Source organism: Gracilinanus agilis, chromosome 4, assembly GCF_016433145.1.
Source record: "Gracilinanus agilis isolate LMUSP501 chromosome 4, AgileGrace, whole genome shotgun sequence".
Classification (NCBI taxonomy): domain Eukaryota; kingdom Metazoa; phylum Chordata; class Mammalia; order Didelphimorphia; family Didelphidae; genus Gracilinanus; species Gracilinanus agilis.
Genome location: NC_058133.1, coordinates 505,884,147 through 505,900,990, shown reverse-complemented (window position 1 = coordinate 505,900,990; position 16,844 = coordinate 505,884,147). Strand labels below are relative to the sequence as shown.

General features: G+C 42.6%; 1 protein-coding gene across 1 annotated transcript in view; it reads right to left on the bottom strand.

The window, feature by feature from the left end:
• COL26A1 (collagen type XXVI alpha 1 chain) overlaps window positions 1-16,844 on the bottom strand; it is a 271,604-nt gene that overhangs the window by 199,587 nt on the left and 55,173 nt on the right. Inside the window, exon 3 of the mRNA XM_044675635.1 lies at window positions 8,921-8,937. Coding sequence (XP_044531570.1) covers window positions 8,921-8,937 — 17 coding nt within the window. The remainder of the gene's footprint in view (window positions 1-8,920; window positions 8,938-16,844) is intronic.

Below are 16,844 nucleotides of genomic sequence, written 5' to 3'. Positions count from 1 at the left end.
TATATATATATATATATACATATAGATAGATGGGTAATGTTTATTACCATATATATGGTAATAAACATTATATGAGGTATATATATATATATGCCTCCTATTACTCTGAAGTCTTGCCCTCCATTTCTGTCCTACAGACTCACCAACATATTGTTGGAGGTCTGTGGTGTCAAACTCAAATAAAACATGCTGTTGGCTTAGAAAACCACAAATGAACATTGTCTGTGTTGCGTTGTATTTCTACCTATTTGGTTAATGATTCCCAGTTACACTTTAATCTGGTGCCCTGTGGCCCTGGCCAGCTCCACGTGCAGACCCCAAGCCTGATAACTTGGCCGTCGGCTATCATCAAGGCAGCTGGCCTTGGAGAGAGCTCATGGACGAGCTTGGTACTGCCATACTTGGTCACAGACACAGTACAGCTCACCATTCACTCCCCTCGAACCAGTACCACAAGAAGGAGGAAGGAGGAGAGTTCATTCTAGTCATTTTTTTTAAAAAATGGATCTTTTTATTCAAAATTATTATGAACAACCAATGACTTTAACAATATCTAGAAGCACCAGTAGGTGGAGCTGCTTCATCAGCTTCCTTGATAACCCCAAACTAGTCCAGACTCTTCTCCAGGTCCAGGAAACAAGGGAATCCCGGATGGTGACCCCGATACACCTTCGATCCATGCAGCCCCCTGCCCTGCTGTTGGTTTTTTCATAGCTCTTTGCCACTGGGCGCAAGAGCCAAATGAACAGGTAGGTTTTGTGAACGGGGTAGACATGGACATCTAAGACAGTTCTGGGGAAACACCATCCTGCCCAAATGCCGAAATGTTGGTCTGTGAGAACCCATCCATTCTGTGCTGAGATATTCTAAATCCTCAAACTTGTTGACTTTTGCTATTTATCCTGCCCCTAAGGCTCACCAACTCCTGTGAGCACCCATCCATTCTGTGCTGAGATAACACACCAACAGATACTCGCTTGGTCAGCTTCGTGAGATAAGGGCATGCCTGGGTGGGTGCATGACGCTTGGAAGATGAATGGAGGCCGGCCATGGTCCTTTTCCTCCAGAGAACCTTCTTTAATTCTTCACACCATTCCACCACCATCTCCAGTGAGGGAGAACTCTTCCTCTCATGATTTGGCCATTTTTCAATCCTTTTCCTCCTCAAGCCTTCTCCTTCTGAAGAGTCTCCTCTCTGGGTTTCCAACTTGTTGCCTTCTTGCTTCTCCTCCTATCTGACTGCTCTTTCTCAGTCTCCTTTGCTGGATCCCAAACTTCAAGTATAAGGCAAAGGCTGTATTTTCAGTCTTCCCTCATCCTGCTGCCTAAACCTTCTCTCATGATGACGTCTCATCTGTTCCAATGGATTCAATTATTATCTCAATGCAGATGACTTCCAGATCTATATGCCTGTCTATCTATCTAGAACCCACTTTCTCTTTCTGTCTCTGTCTGTCTGTCTATCTATCTGTCTGTCTGTCTCTCTCTCTCTCTCATCTCACATCACTATCTGTCCAGTGGGTATTTCAAACTTCCCATTAAGCATCTCCAACTCCACATGTCTGAGAGAGAACTCATATCTTCCCCCTCACCCAATCTCTCCCCATTCCGAACTTCCTTATTTCTCTTTTGGGTGACGTCATTTTTCAAGATACACAGGTTGGCAACTGAGGTCCCATCCCTGACTCTTCTCATCCCAAACTGCTCATCGGTTGCAGAATGTTGTCATTTCTACAGCATCTCTCACATATCATCCCCTTCTCTCGACTCGCACGGCTACCATTTTACTATTAAAATCTGAGTGATTTATTACCATAATCAGATAATGTAACATTAAAAAAAAACACCAAGGCATAGAAGACTGTAATAATGTTGTAATAAAAGTTGATTTTCCCCCCTTTTTCTTCTCATCCCTCCTCCCAGGAAGTCTTAGGAGGAGCAAAAGGAAAAGGAATTGAAATTTAGAACATTATCAAGATTTTTCTTAGCCTAGAGCTTTGAAGAAGTGGGGGGAGAAAGAAGACTTGGACTGGATTCTACTGGCCCTCAACCAACCCAAGTTGCTGGTTCAGACCCAATCTAGTCTCCTCTTCACCCCTAGGATTATCTGTTCTCTGAATCCTTTGCCCACTCCTTCCCTCTAGTCTCTTTCTCGTCCTCTCGTCTCCATGAGGGCTCCTCAAAGAGATTTCACTCCATGTTCTGCATTCTCCTGCTTATGGTCCTCTTCAGAGGTGGTACCCCTGACCTGTGTTTCCTAGTAAATATGGCAAAAGAAGCCTAGAGTTTGAGTTGGAAGTCCTTCCAAGACCCAAAGAACTAGAGACTCAATAACTCTAGCAAGTGAATACTATCATACCATTTTCAGCTCACAGAGCCTCTTAGGACCCTAGTCCTCCTGATTCTTCTTGAGTCTTAGATGGGTGACTTGTCTTTTGGTGGAGAGGATGGAAGAGAGAAGCTTTTCTATTACCTCCAACGCTTAAGGGGATGGCACGAACTTTCCTGTCTTCCCTAAAGATGTCTTATGTACATATTGCCAAGAATGTATCTAAATCCTCAAACGTGTTGACATTTGCTATTTATCCTGCCCCTAAGGCTCACCAACTCCTGTTTTTCATGATCTCTGATCAGTATTTCCTAAGCAAGGCATGAAGCAAAACATAACACATCTTTAAGGCATCTTTCCTCAAATGGAGGATCTGAGTAAAACAGAATAGAGTTCCCGTTCTTAAGAACCCTATAATCTGAGAAGGTAAGAACACGGGAGGATGTAAGTCATTAAAAAGCCAATGAATACAATAATTGTGTAATAAAATTCACATTTAAAAAGCTTTTTTAAAATAAAGGGAAAAATTCTCCCACAATATGAAAAATACATTTGAAATCACGGGGAAATGTTACATACAGAAATACTAGAATCTTTCTCATTAAAAACATGTGCTAAACAAGATGTCTAGCCTGGCTCCATGCTATTTCACTTAGTTTTAGAAATCCTAGTCACAGCAATAAGGCATAAAAAAAGAAATCAAAGGAAAAGTAGAGGTAATTAAAAAGTTAAAGTATTTGAAGATGACCCAGAAAACCCGAGATGGTGAACCAAAAATAAAATAAAAGCAAAAATGGTAACATGAGACAAGTTAACCCAAGAAACATAAGATAAGCACATTAAAAACATTTGCATTTCCATAAACTATCTCACAAAGAATCAAGAGAAGCGGATAGAAAGAGGATGAAGACCAACACATAGCAGGTTTTTCTGTATGTGTTTCATCTCTGTGGGGAGCTAAGAGGCCCCAGAACTTCCGTGGAATAAAATGGAGTTGGGCAGGACTGAGCTGTAACACGATCTGGACATGGGGAGATAGGTCTCCGGGTCCCCTTTCTCTTCCCTTTGTCCTCGAGAGGGATTTCCTGTCTGACAACCAGGGGATTCACTTAGTTTATAAAATCAGAGCCCACTGGAGCTAGGAGGGATGTTAGGGATCATCTGCATGCTCCTGGCCACAGCAAATGGCTTGCAAAATGCCCACCAGTACCCTCAGAACCAGAATGAAATGTAATGTGATGTGAAATGTTTACCAAAATAAAGAAAAATAAAATACAAGTAGATAATGTTAATTTGTGGTTTTCTAATATGTGCACTTCAAGGATCTGTTTCTATTAGAGTTTGGCACCACTGAATCTGACCCTCTCGTTTTACTGGAGAGGCAGCTCCGACCCAAAGGAGTGAAGGAACCACCTTGTTCAAAGTTACTTGCAAAACTCAGTGGTGAGACGAGGGTTAGAATCAAGGTCTCGACTCCCAGCAACTCAAAGCTTATTTTCAGCCAAAGGGTGTCAATACCTACCTAGTACTTGGATCAAAAGCTGAATCTATATGTCTAGGCAAGAAAGAAGAGGAGGGCTGGCCTTAGGCAGCTCAGATCAGAGCAAACATTTGCTGGTCCTCTGTCTGTGGCCACTTCCTTGGGTTCTACTGATCCAACAGAATGGTCACCCTGGACATCTTTGAGAATGGCTTCATGGGAAACTCAAGGACCAACATTTTCCAGTTTTCTTTTTTTTTTTTTTAAACCCTTAACTTCTGTATATTGGCTCCTTGGTGGAAAAGTGTTAAGGGTGGGTAATGGGGGTCAAGTGACTTGCCCAGGGTCACACAGCTAGGAAGTGTCTGAGGCCGGATTTGAACCCAGGACCTCCCGTCTCTAGGCCTGACTCTCCATCCACTGAGCTACCCAGCTGCCCCCCATTTTCCAGTTTTCAAAGGCCATGGATAAAAGAAATCACAGCAAGGAGGCACCCCTGCCTATCTGAAAGCTGATGTTCTTGGAAGCTGCCTTTCCTTCTCGCCAAAACCAAAATTTCCTCTGAAAGCTTGAGAAACGCTCCTCTGTAGGAGAGGAGGCTGTTGAACCCGTAACAGAGGGGAGCTGAGAAGCCAACCTAGCCATGTTCCTTAAGCCCTGGCTCCCACCTCTGCGCAGAGCTCTCTTGCCGGGGACCAGGAGTGAGAAGAAACAGCCTCGTCATGGGAGGAGAGAATGCGAGAACCCAATAGGAAACTGGGTGAGGGGTTTCAAGAAGGCAGGAAGGCACTTATTAATCTTTTGATGAATAGTCTGGAGTCTGGAGGAAAAAGGAGTTTAAATAACTGGCGACCACGGGCCAACCCTGCTAAGCAACACTGGACTCCCTTGTCACATGTCAGCAAGCTGCACACTGCGGTGCCCCGAGAGGACACGCTGGCCCAGGGGAGCCTCCTCTACGTTCTCGGACGTTCCTTAAAGGCCAATAACACACACGTCAGTTCCAAGTCCTTTTCAGAATGGCCAGCCCCATTCAGAAGGGAAATATCTTCCTTTCTTTTTTTTCTTTCTTCCATTTGTCTCCCTCACTTGACGGACAAACCTGTTTGTACGTGATCTGCCCTAGGTGGGGTTCGGCGAGATGAAGCGCCCCCAAGAAGAGGCTTCTGTTGCCATGTGAATCTGAATGGGTCAGGTCCAGCCTCCAAAGATTTCATTTTCACAGGGCAGGAAAGGGGGGAAAACAAAACAAAACAAAGCATCCAAGTCCTTCAAAGTGTCTTCCTGGCCAGCCCCAGGAAGGGGAAACTGAAGGGATGTGTGTGTTGGAGAGCAGAGCCTGGCAAAGGGGGTCAAAGGCTAGAGGGGGGCGATTTGGGGAATGGAGAAGCAAGCTGAGAACTCAGGCAAACACCCTCCTCTTTTCACATCTGGAATATGTTGGCTGGCGAATGCCATCAAAGCAAATGGCCTTGTTGACGGAGTCTGAGAGACAGCCGAAAGAAGAGAACTCAGCTTGGAGAAGGGGGGCAGGAACAAAGGAAGTTGGGGGGCAGGTCTGGACAAAATGCAATTCAGCCTGAAATCCTGGAATTCATCTTTAAGGTTGAATCTCATTCTATTTTGCATGCCTCTCGCACCTGATCTTTCCTTCAGAATGTAAGCTCCCTGGTGGCAAGAATATTTTCCTGTTTTCATCCCAAGTGCTTAGCATATAGGAAATACCCAATAATGGCTGGCTGATTGCTCAACTTAAAACTCTTGTCTGATTCAGAAATCTCAGTATGGCTCCACAGGGACAAAGTCAGACTTTAAAAGGATGTGTCCGAGAGACGTTGTGTCTCGGGAGTAGGTCATTCTGGGGGCTCCATGGCTGATGCAGTGATGAGGAGGTCTGGCAGTTCTTATGAAGCTGGGAAACCTTCAAATACAAGCCCAACAATGGCTCATGTGCCTGGTTTCCAAGAACAAACCATTCTATGTTCTGAGAGGTTCATTCAAAAGACTAGTCAGGGGGCAGCTGGGCAGCTCAGTGGATTGAGAGCCAGGCCTAGAGATGGGAGGTCCTGGGTTCAAATCCGGCCTCAGACACTTCCCAGCTGTGTGACCCTGGGCAAGTCACTTGACCCCCATTGCCCACCCTTACCACTCTTCTGCCTTGGAGCCAATACACAGAAGTTAAGGGTTTAAAAAAAAAAAAACCTAGTCTGTAGGTTATAAATGTCTTTGGCCACAGAAATTAGTAAACTATCTTATAATGGAGTTGTGATTGCTGTCAACAGAGGAAGTTCCCAACGAGATGACATAATGGATCCCTTAAGAATTTTGGAGTAGGAACAACTTGGTGGCTCAAGGAATTGAGAGCCAGGTCCAGAGATGAGATCCATTCCTGAGTTCAAATCTGGTCTCAGACATTTCCTAATTACGTGACCTTGGGCAAGTCACTAGACCCCCAATGCCTAGCCCTTACCTCTCTTCTTCCTTGGAACCAATACACAATATTGATTCTAAGGCAGAAGGTAAGGGTTTAAAAAAAAAAAAGAATCATAGTAAATATAAGAAATAGAAATTAAGGTAAGTTGTTAAGAATAAGTATTAAAAAGTACTATAATTGTATGGGGGAAGCAAGTAGATGGCTCAGTGTATAAAGCCAGACCTGGAGACGGGAGGTCCTGGGTTCAAATCTGTTCCTAGCTATGCAACCCTAGGCAAGTCACTTAATTTCAACTGCCTAGCCCTTACTGTTCTTCTGCCTTGGAACCAAAATTTAGTATTATTTCTAAGACAGAAGGTAGAGGTTTAAAAGGGGGAAAAAAGAATGGTGTTACATAGATAGTGAACATAATATATATGTTAGTTATTATATCAACTAAGACATAAATGCTAAAGACAAAAAAGGGACTTAAAATAGAACCATCAAATATGGAGCTAGAAGAAACTTTCAAAGTCATCTAGTCGAATCCCTTCATTTGCAAGATAAGAAGAAAAAGGCCCCCAAAAGGAGACAGCTTAACCAAGGTCACAGAAACAGCAAGTAGCAGAATCAAGATTTGAATCCATGTCCTCTAGCTCCAAATTCTGTGTTCATTCCACTAGCCCACATTGTCTTTCAATGATAAGCAGAAGAAAGATGATTAGGTCCCCATCCCAACCTGAGGTGGGTAGGAAGATAAAAAATAGAGAGACTTTGGAACTAGTCCATTTCTTCTTCACTTCTGCTTTTCCTACAAAAGGAAGGAAGGAGGAAATAAGCATTTATTAAGAGCCTACTGTATGCCAGGTAGTGTGCTAAGTGTTTACAAATATCATCTCCAAAGGAAATGATCTTCTACTACTAAGGATGTGGATGGGGGGAGGAGGAGAGGAGGAGGGCTGGAATGGCTCATGAAGAAATGAAACCTAAGATGAAAGAGCACCCAGCTATCATGGATGAATTCAAGTGACCTGCCTCCACTTAACTACGCTGGAGGACACTAAAATAACTTGATGGAATTGCTAAACTGTCAGTAATCTTTTTTTTCTTGATTAATATTTTATATTTTTAGAAACGTTTTCCATGGTTACATGATTCTTGTTTTTACTTTCCCCTTCACCCCTCTTCACTCCCTCCATATCCAACATGCATTTCCACTGGTTTTAACATGCGTGATCAATCAACACTTATTTACATATTATTGATAGTTACATTGGTGTGGTCAGTTTAGTGTCTACATCCTCAATCATGCCCACATCAACCCAAATGTTCAAGCGGTTGTTTTTCTTCTGTGTTTCCCCTCCAACATTCTTTACTCTTCCCTGCTATCATTTTAGCCAATCTGCTAGGTGTGAGGTGGTACCTCAGAGTTGTTTTGATTTGTATTTCTCTAATTATTAGAGATTTAGAACCCTTTTTCATGTACTTATTGATAGTTTTGATTTCTTTATCTGAAAATTGCCTATTCATGTCTCTTGCACATTTATCAGTTAGAGAATGGCTTGATTTTTTTATACAATTCTTTTAGCTCCTTGAGTAATTAGACCTCTGTCAGAGTTTTTTGTTATAAAGATTTTTTTCTCAGTTTGTTGTTTCCCTTCTGATTTTGGTTGCATTGTTTTTGTTTGTACAAAAACTTTTAAATTTAATATAATCAAAATCATTTATTTTACATTTTGTAATTTTTTCTAACTCTTGCTTGGTTTTAAAATCTTCCCTTTCCCAGAGATCTGAGAGGTATACTATTCTGTGTTCACCTAATTTTCTTATAGTTTCCATCTTTATATTTAAGTCATTCATCCATTCTGAATTTATCTAGGTGTAGGGTGTGAGATGTTGATCTAAACCTAATCTCTCCCATATTGTTTTCCAATTTTCCCAGCAGTTTTTGTCAATAGTGGATTTTTGTCCCCAAAGTTGGGCTCTTTGGGTTTATCATACACTGTCTTGCTGACGTCACTTACCCCAAGTCTATTCTACTGATCCTCCCTTCTGTCTCTTGGCCAGTACCATATGTTTTGATGACTGCTGCTTTATAGTAGTTTAATATCTGGTACTGCTAGGCCACCTTCCTTCACAGTTTTTTTTTTCATTATTTCCCTTGATATTCTTGATCTTTTGTTCTTCCAAATGAACTTGTTATATTTTTTCTAATTCAGTAAAAAAGTTTTTTGGTAGTTTGATAGGTATGACACTAAATAAATAAATTTGGGTAGAATGGTTATTTTTATTATGTTAGCTTGTCCTACCCATGAACAATCAATGTTTTTCCAATTGTTTAGATCTAGTTTTGTTTGGAAAGTGTTTTGTAGGTGTGTTCATATAATTCCTGTGTTTGTTTTGGTAGATAGATTCCAGAGTGAATCTAGAAGCACCCCCATCCTGGAAAAGGACAGTGGGTTCCCGTTTTCACAAAAGGTGAGGAAAGTAGATACTTCAAACTGCCGGCCAATAAACGTGGTGTCAACTCCTAAGGAAATTCTAGCATACTTTAGTAAAGAATCCATTTCTTGGCACTCTGAAAAGAGGTAACTCCCATGAACCCAGCATGGATTCATTAAGAATAAGTCATGCCTCACTATACTAAGATATCAAGAAAATGTCATTGATAACATGTGTTTAGACTTCTACAATTCACTTAACAAAGTATGATAACTTCTCAGACAAGACAGCGATATGGGCCAAAAATCATAGCCTGGTGAGGCAGGTTTAGGACCAGGTGAATTGCTGGCCCCAAGGAATACTGATTAATGCATTGGTATTCATTCTAGAGAGATTTGGGGAGTGTCTTTCATTCAGATGGGCTCAGAATTTTTAATCAATTATCTGAATCTCTATATACATCAATCAATGAACAAGGCTTTATTAAGTTCCTTCCGGGCATTGTGCTAGCTTCAGGAATAGAAAGACTAAAAATGAAACAGTCTGGCCCTTGAGAGGTTTACATTCTATTGCATAGAGTGCCAACAAAATTTGCATATAACACAAAGCAAGGAGGAATGGTTAACAGAATTAGGAATCAAAAAGATTTCAGACTGAAAAGTGGCTGGAAATTAATGATATGAAAAAATTTAAAGCTCTCCACAGGGATTCAAAAAATCTAGTGCTGAAGACCTAGGTTGTTTTGTTTTTTTTTAATTCATACCTTCCACCTTAGAATCAATACTATGTATTGGTTCTAATGCAGAAGAACAGTAAGGGCTAGACAATTTGGGGGCTGGGTGAGGGTTAAGTGACTCACCCAAGGTCACACAGCTAGGAAGTGTCTGAGGCCACATTTGAACCCAGAATCTCCCATCTCCAAGTCTGGCTCTCAATCCACTAAGCCTCCTAGCTGCCCCTACAATACAATCAATCATGTGATGTAGGCAAAAAAAAGTAGTCTTTGTTTGCATTCATAGAACTCTATGCATCCTGGTGTAGTGGATAAGGTACCAAATACTGCACTCAGAAAGTCCAGGGTTCAAGTCCCACCTCTGACACATTGTCAGAGCTGTATGATGCTGGGCATATCCATCGTCTGGACTCTTGGTATTCCCAGTAACTCTCTAAGACTAACTCTAAGGAAGGTGCCTGTTTGAATTGGCAGAAGTATGCCACCTGGAACAATGAAACCAAAGGTGGGAGAAGTTGTACTTCCCCTGTATTCACTACCAGTCAGACAAAATCTGAATGGAAGCCTGTTCTTCCCAGGGCCAGATTTTAGAAGGGAAATGAATTAAACTCTAGATAAAAGGGACTGAAATAATGAGGAAACTTAAAACTCTCCCCAAAGAGAACTGGCAGAAGGAAACAGGATTAGGGAGAAGAAGCCTTGGGGGACAGTGAAAGATAAGGAGTATTTACAAATATTTTAAGGGCTGTCAAGAGGAAGAGGGATGAGACTTGTTCAACTTGTCCCTGAAAGAGAAATCTTGGGCCAATGAGGAGAACATCCACCAAGGCAGATTTTGGATCAGCACAATCAAAAGATTCTTTGTACTTTGTTCAAGTTGTTTTCAGTCGTGTCCAACTCTTTGTGATCCCATTTGGGGTTTTCTTGGCAGAGATACTAGAGTGATTTGTCATATCCTTCTCCAGCTCATTTTACAGATGAAGAAACTGAGGTCAACAGGGCTAAGTGACTTACTCTGGTTCACACAGCTAGTAAGTGTCTGAAGTCAGATTTGAACTCAGGAAGAAAAATCTTCCTGACTCCAGACTTAGTACTCTATCCACTGTGTCACCTCGCTACCCCAGTCAGGAAGACTGGAATTTGAATTCAGCTCCAGACACTATCTGTGTGACCCTGGGCAAGTCACTTAGTCCTGTTTGTCTAGGAGGCAGCTCGGTGGCACAGTCAGGAAGACTCCTCTACTTTAGTTCAATTCTGGCCTTAAACACTGACTAGCTGTATGATCCTGAGCAAGTCACTTAAACTTTTTTTGCTTTAATCTACTGGAGAAGGAAATAGGAAACCACTCCAATATCTTTGCCAAGAAAACCCTGTGTGCCGATATTGGCATGCTATGGTCCACCTGGTCACCAGCAGGACAGCACTGAACAACAACAGATTCTAACCCTAAGAGCCCCAGGCCTGAACCCTTAGAATAATATCGGCAAGGGACAAGACCTTTTCTTTTGCCAGCCCATGATCTATTGAACCAGTGATGGGGGAAGTCACTGTGTGGAAGGGATCCCGGTATTTTTATTTATTTTGTTAATACATTCTAATGTGGTTCAGGGGCACTTGAGTTTTCTGGCTGCTTGTGTTCCTCGGGCTAAGTATAAAACACAAATAGAAGTGAAGAGCCCTGGCTCCCTGGGAGTCAGAACACCGGGGCTCCTAGCCTCTCTCTGCCATTTTGTGACTCTGGGAGCATCACCTCCCCTCCTACGGTCTCAGTTCCACCTCTACAGAATGAAGAGTTTGTCAGAAGTGTTCTGCTCACCACATAAAATATACGTATAATATTATATAATGTCAACAGACTTTATCTTTTAATACCACAAATACATGCAATTTCTTTTTTAAAGTGAAATAAAAAGTTATAGTTTGTGAAAAGTCTATGAAAGCCAGCAGACAACACACAAAGGCTAGAAATGTTGAGATATCTTTAAAAGATTTAGTAACTCATAAATGCAGATGAGATCCTCTAAACACTCCATAAAAGAAAAAGAAAAAATTCAGACTTCTTCTCTGGTATGAAGGGAGGGCCAAAAACTTTGATGTGGATTTTCCAGATGGCGGAGGTGCCTCAACCCTCGCTCTCATGACGAGGAAGGGGTACCTCTACGATACAACATAGATGATGTTAATTTGGGGTTTTCTAAGTCAGGGATGCGTTTCTATCTGAGTATGGCACCACCATATCAGATGATCTGAATTCCCCTCCTGTGTTAAACATCTCGGATTCCAGTGTCCTCTGAGGTCATCAGATCAAACCCCCTCATTTGACAGGAATATGAGACCCAGAAAGAGAAACTACTTTCCCAAGGTTACAAAGGTAGTTAAGTAAAAGACGGTACTGTTGGCAAGCACCAGAGTATGCTAACTTCTGTGAATATAATTTCTCCATCTCTACAATACATTTGTCTTTCCCAGGGTCAAAAGAGTCTAGAGATTCCTAAGACAAAAGGCTATTCTGGCCCTAAAGAGACCTACAAGGCATCTTCTTCTCAATCCAGCTACCAAGAGTTGAAAGTAGATGAGAGGAGAGGAAGAGGGACAAGAATCTGAGCTCCCAGTTATTCTAGGACAGTATTGGTGAACCTTTTCTGAGTTCGAGTGCCCAGAGAGCAAATTCAAGCTGTCTGTGAGCCCCTGCTTTACCAAAGAGAGCTGAGGGAAAGAAGTACTTGCTTTGGGCAGCTGGACAGAGAGGGGGAGCATGCAAAAAATGTCCTCAGGCACTGGGAAGAGGGGATATGGAGTACCAGCTCTGCATATGTGCCACATCTTCGCCAACACTGCTCTAGGAGGTGTCATGAGAAGCTCTATCGAGTCAGTCCTCTAGACCCCAGCCACATGGGATGATGAAGGGATTCTATGGATGATTTTATGGCTTCTCAATCAAATCATCAGCATTTAAAAAAAAACCTTACCTTCCAGCTTAAAATCAATCCTGTATATTTGTTGCAAGACAGAAGAGCAGTAAGGGCTAGGCAATTGGTATCAAGTAATTTGTCCAGGGTCACATAGCTAGGAAGTATCTAAGGCTAGATTTGAACCCAGGACCTCTTCTCTCTGGGCCTGACTCAATCTACAGAGCCACGTAGCTGTCCTCATCAGTACTTTTTTTAAACCCTCACCTTCCATCTTAAAATCAATACTGTTTATTGGTTCCAAGGCTGAAGAGTGGTAAGGGCTAGGCAATGGGGGTTAATGACTTGCCCAGGGTCACATAGCTAGGAAGTGTCTGAGACCAGATTCAAAGCCAGGACCTCTTGTCTCTGGGCCTGACTTTCTATCTCCTGAGCCACCCAGCTACCCCAAACCATCAGCATTTGTTAAGCTCTATAACAGATATCAAGCAGGTACTGAGGATACAAACACAAAAACAGTCCCTGCCCTCAAGAAGCTTATAGTCTAGCCAACATGTACATAGTTACAGATATATGAATGGGATAACATGAAATCATAAGGAGGGAAGACCCTAATAGGTGGGAGGGAAGTATTCAAGAGAGGCATCATCTAGAGAGTAGAACTTGAATTGAGCCCTGAATGTGAATAAAATCAAGGATTCTGAGAGAAGAAGGAAAGGAAGGAGAGTTTCCCAGGCACAGGTAACAGTCAGGGCATTAAAATGGATTCCAGGGTGGAGAAGAGGGCAGCTAAGTGGTTCAGTAGATTGAGAGCCAGTTCTAGAGAAAAGAGGTCCTAGGTTCAAATCTGACCTCAGATACTTTCTAGCAGTATTTCCCTGGGCAAGTCACTTAACCCCCATTGCCTATCCCTTACTGCTTTTCTGCCTTGGAACTAATATATAAGATTGATTCTAAGACAGAAGTTAAGGTTGAAAAAAATGGATTTGGCATAGAATTCTTTCAAAAAGCCAGCTCCTAGGGCAGCTGGGTTGCTCAGTGGATTGAGAGCCAGGCCTAGAGACAGGAGGTCCTAGGTTCAAACCCGGCCTCAGCCACTTCCCAGCTGTGTGACCCTGGGCAAGTCACTTGACCCCCATTGCCCACCCTTACCAATCTTCCACCAAGGAACTAATACACAGAAGTTAAGGGTTTAAAAAAAATAAAATAAAATAAAAAAGCCAGCTCCTCTACTGCATTTGAGGTTCAGCTCAGTTTACCAAAATTCTACTTCCTTTTATTTACAAAAAAATTTAATTATAGCTCAGAATCCTAAAATTCTCTGAAGCTTTCAAGGACATTTTTGCATAAAAAGAGGTACACCTGTATACATAACTTGTCTCCACCTGAATTCACTGAACCCTAGAAGTGGCAAGATCCCACAGATGAGTTCTTGGAGTACCCTTAGGGCAAATCACTGCTGGGGTCAGAGTACGAGTAATATGATCATTTTCAGGGTTGCTTACAATTTAATGAAGAGATGAACTGTTAACATGCAATGAACAGAGCATAAACACTTTAGTAGAATAGACATCATCAATAATAACTAAGGTCTTAGCAGCAAACCCAATCTTTGGGAGACCTAGAATGGCTCAGCAACATTTCTAGCTCCTCATGCCCATGGCCAGCCATTGAGGAATTCCATATATGACCAGGATTGGAGGGAGAGAAAGTCCTAATAGATAGATTTCCAAAAAGCTCTCCCTTGGCTTGCCTGGTTCTCCAACAGGGTAAAGTCAGCCAGTGACCTCCAGATCACCAGTTCTACAATCTTTTAAAGACCCTAACAAGGTCTCTCAGCTACCAAACAAACACTGAATCTTCCTCAATTTAACCTGAATGTTGCCTAAAACTAAGCCAAGGCATCATACATAGAAAGAAGCTGGGATTTGGTGCCAGAACTGGGTTGGAATCCTGTCTCTAAGGTTGATGACTTGTGGGCCTTTGAGCATATCTCTTAATCAGTGGGGCCTCAGCTTCCTCATCTATAAAAATGCAGGATGAGAGGGACCAGATGATCTCTGAGGTCCTCTCCAGTTCCAAATCTGATCAGCCTATCACAAACTGAAGATTTAGAATTGCCAGCAGTTGATACTGAGAATGAAACTTCTGCCCTGCTGACCCAGGAGGGTCGGGGCATTTGCAGAGATGCCTTTGAGGTAGTGGGAAGGTTGTGGCCAAATCCCAAGCTCAGGATGTGGTCCCAGGACTCCATCGCCATCTTGGAATGTCCAAACTTAAACATATCATTGTCCACTTCCCTAGAATACATGCCAATCTAAAGAGCAAGGGATGAGTAGCCTAAACCATACTTGGCGACCAAACAGAATATTATTTTTATCTCATGTAACAATCACAATAATAGTGTTTTTATCCTTATATGTTTTGTTTGTACATAGTTATTTGCACATCTCCTCCCCCCATTAGAACAGGGTCTCTTTGCAGGAAGATGCTCATTCTACTCTGTTTTCCATCTCCAGGGTTTAGCACCAGTGCATTGGCACATAGTAGTCACTTAATAAATGTTAAGTGATTGGATGGCGGATGGACAACAAACTCCTTGAGGGCAGGAACTGTTCTGTTTTTATTCTTGGATCCCTAGAACCCTAGACTAGTGCCTTTATGTATTTTATTCCAGACCTTTGATCTGGAATTTTTCATTGTTCTGGAGAACTATACCTGATGGGGAATGCTCTTCACCAAATACTCATTGGTGCTTCTCTGTGATTCATTGTCCAAAAGAGTGAGTGACCTTCATATTTAAAGGTGAAAGGGCTTTGCTGGTGTCTGAGGGTCCACTTGAACCCAAATCCCTCTGAATTCTGAGGCCAGCTCTCACTGCACTGTGCTAGACTGACTCTAGTCTTACGCACAGTAGGTGTTTCAGAAATATTGGTTGGATTTGTGGAATTGAGTCCATCTCCATAACCTGTTTCATGAATGGAGAAACTTCCCATTTCTAGGCCTGGTTCTCAATCCACTGAGCCACCCAGCTGTCTCCCATAAATGGAGAAACCATGGTCCATGGAGATTATCTTGTTTGCTTCAGAGAAGCTAAGAATCACACCAGTTTTCCTTTAACCCAACTCAGTCTCTCAGAGGTAACAGTTGCTTGGTAAGTATTGAATGAAGGAAGAAAGAGAGGAAGGAAGGAAGACAGAGAGGAAGGAAGGAAGGAAGGAAGGAAGGAAGGAAGGAAGGAAGGAAGGAAGGAAGGAAGACAGAGAGAAAGATAGAAAGACAGAAAGGAAGAAAGAAGTGGGGCAGATGTGAATGGCATTTACATATTTAGGGAATACTGTGGGTAAAGATCCAGAGGAAGGAGAAAGCATGGAACCTGTGTGGAGAGTGAAAAGTAAGTCTGGGACATAGAGAACAGAGGAAGAAAGAAATGTTCTGGAATAAGTTAGGGAAGGCAAGATGGTAAAAGACTCTGGAAGTCTTGAAAGTCAAGCTAAGTCATTTGAACAATAAAAAATAGTAAGATATCTATACTGGTGGATGTATTGGAGAGAATGAAGAATGTTTTGAGGACCTGGGGAGAAAACTAGAAATAGAGGGCTATAGTAGAAATTGAGTAACTCTCACTTGTTTAGTTAAAAACAACAACAACAGAAAAAAAAAAAAAAANGAAGGAAGGAAGGAAGGAAGGAAGGAAGGAAGGAAGGAAGGAAGGGAGGGAGGGAGGAAGGGAGGAAGGAAGGAAGGAATGATGTACTGTCTCTGTTAAGCAGAGCCAATGCAAAATATGATTTTTTTTCTAGACCTGAATGCTTTCTCTTAAGAAATCTCTGCTACCAGATTCCCAACTGCACAGGCAGGAAGGAAGCAGAGTTGTCCCCATTGCCCTTCTTGTGTAATAAGAGCCCTGCTGGGTTTCTGGGGAAGCAGGAGAGGCTGCCTTGCCCAGGGAAATGGGGTCAGGGACCTCAGTCATAGGCCCCTCTCCTGAGAGCCCAGTCTATGGCTTAGCAGGAGTGAGAGACAAAGGGAAACACAAGCTGAGTGAGCAGTTCTGCAATGGAATTCACAGATACTAAGCTGTCAAACTGGTGGCAGGAGGCCAAAATGAATTGTGTGGTTGCTGCGGGTTTCTTTTTTCTTTTTCTTTTTCCAAATAATAGAAAAGGAGAACACAGCTAATAAGACCTGGTTGGGGGGGGGGGGGGGGACGGGCTGTGTCTCATCTTGCAGCAGGGCCATCTGGGAAGCCCCCTTGGGATCCTCCACTGGCTTCCTTTCCTGTCGTGGTGGGATTGGCTGATGTTGCCTTTTAGACAGCACTGGCTCTGCTCTGCTGGTTTCCTGATGCTGCCCCCATTGCCAGAGTGGAAGCCTGTTTATTCCAAGTGCAAGGATGAAGCTGTCCTCCGTATGGGGCCCCGGCAGGGGAGTGTTGAGAGAATGTGGAAATTCATTCCCAGCTAATATGGAGAAGCAACAGAGGATTTCAGCCCAGAGCTAAGAGCCATCTTAGCCCTCGACTGAGTCTCCGCTCC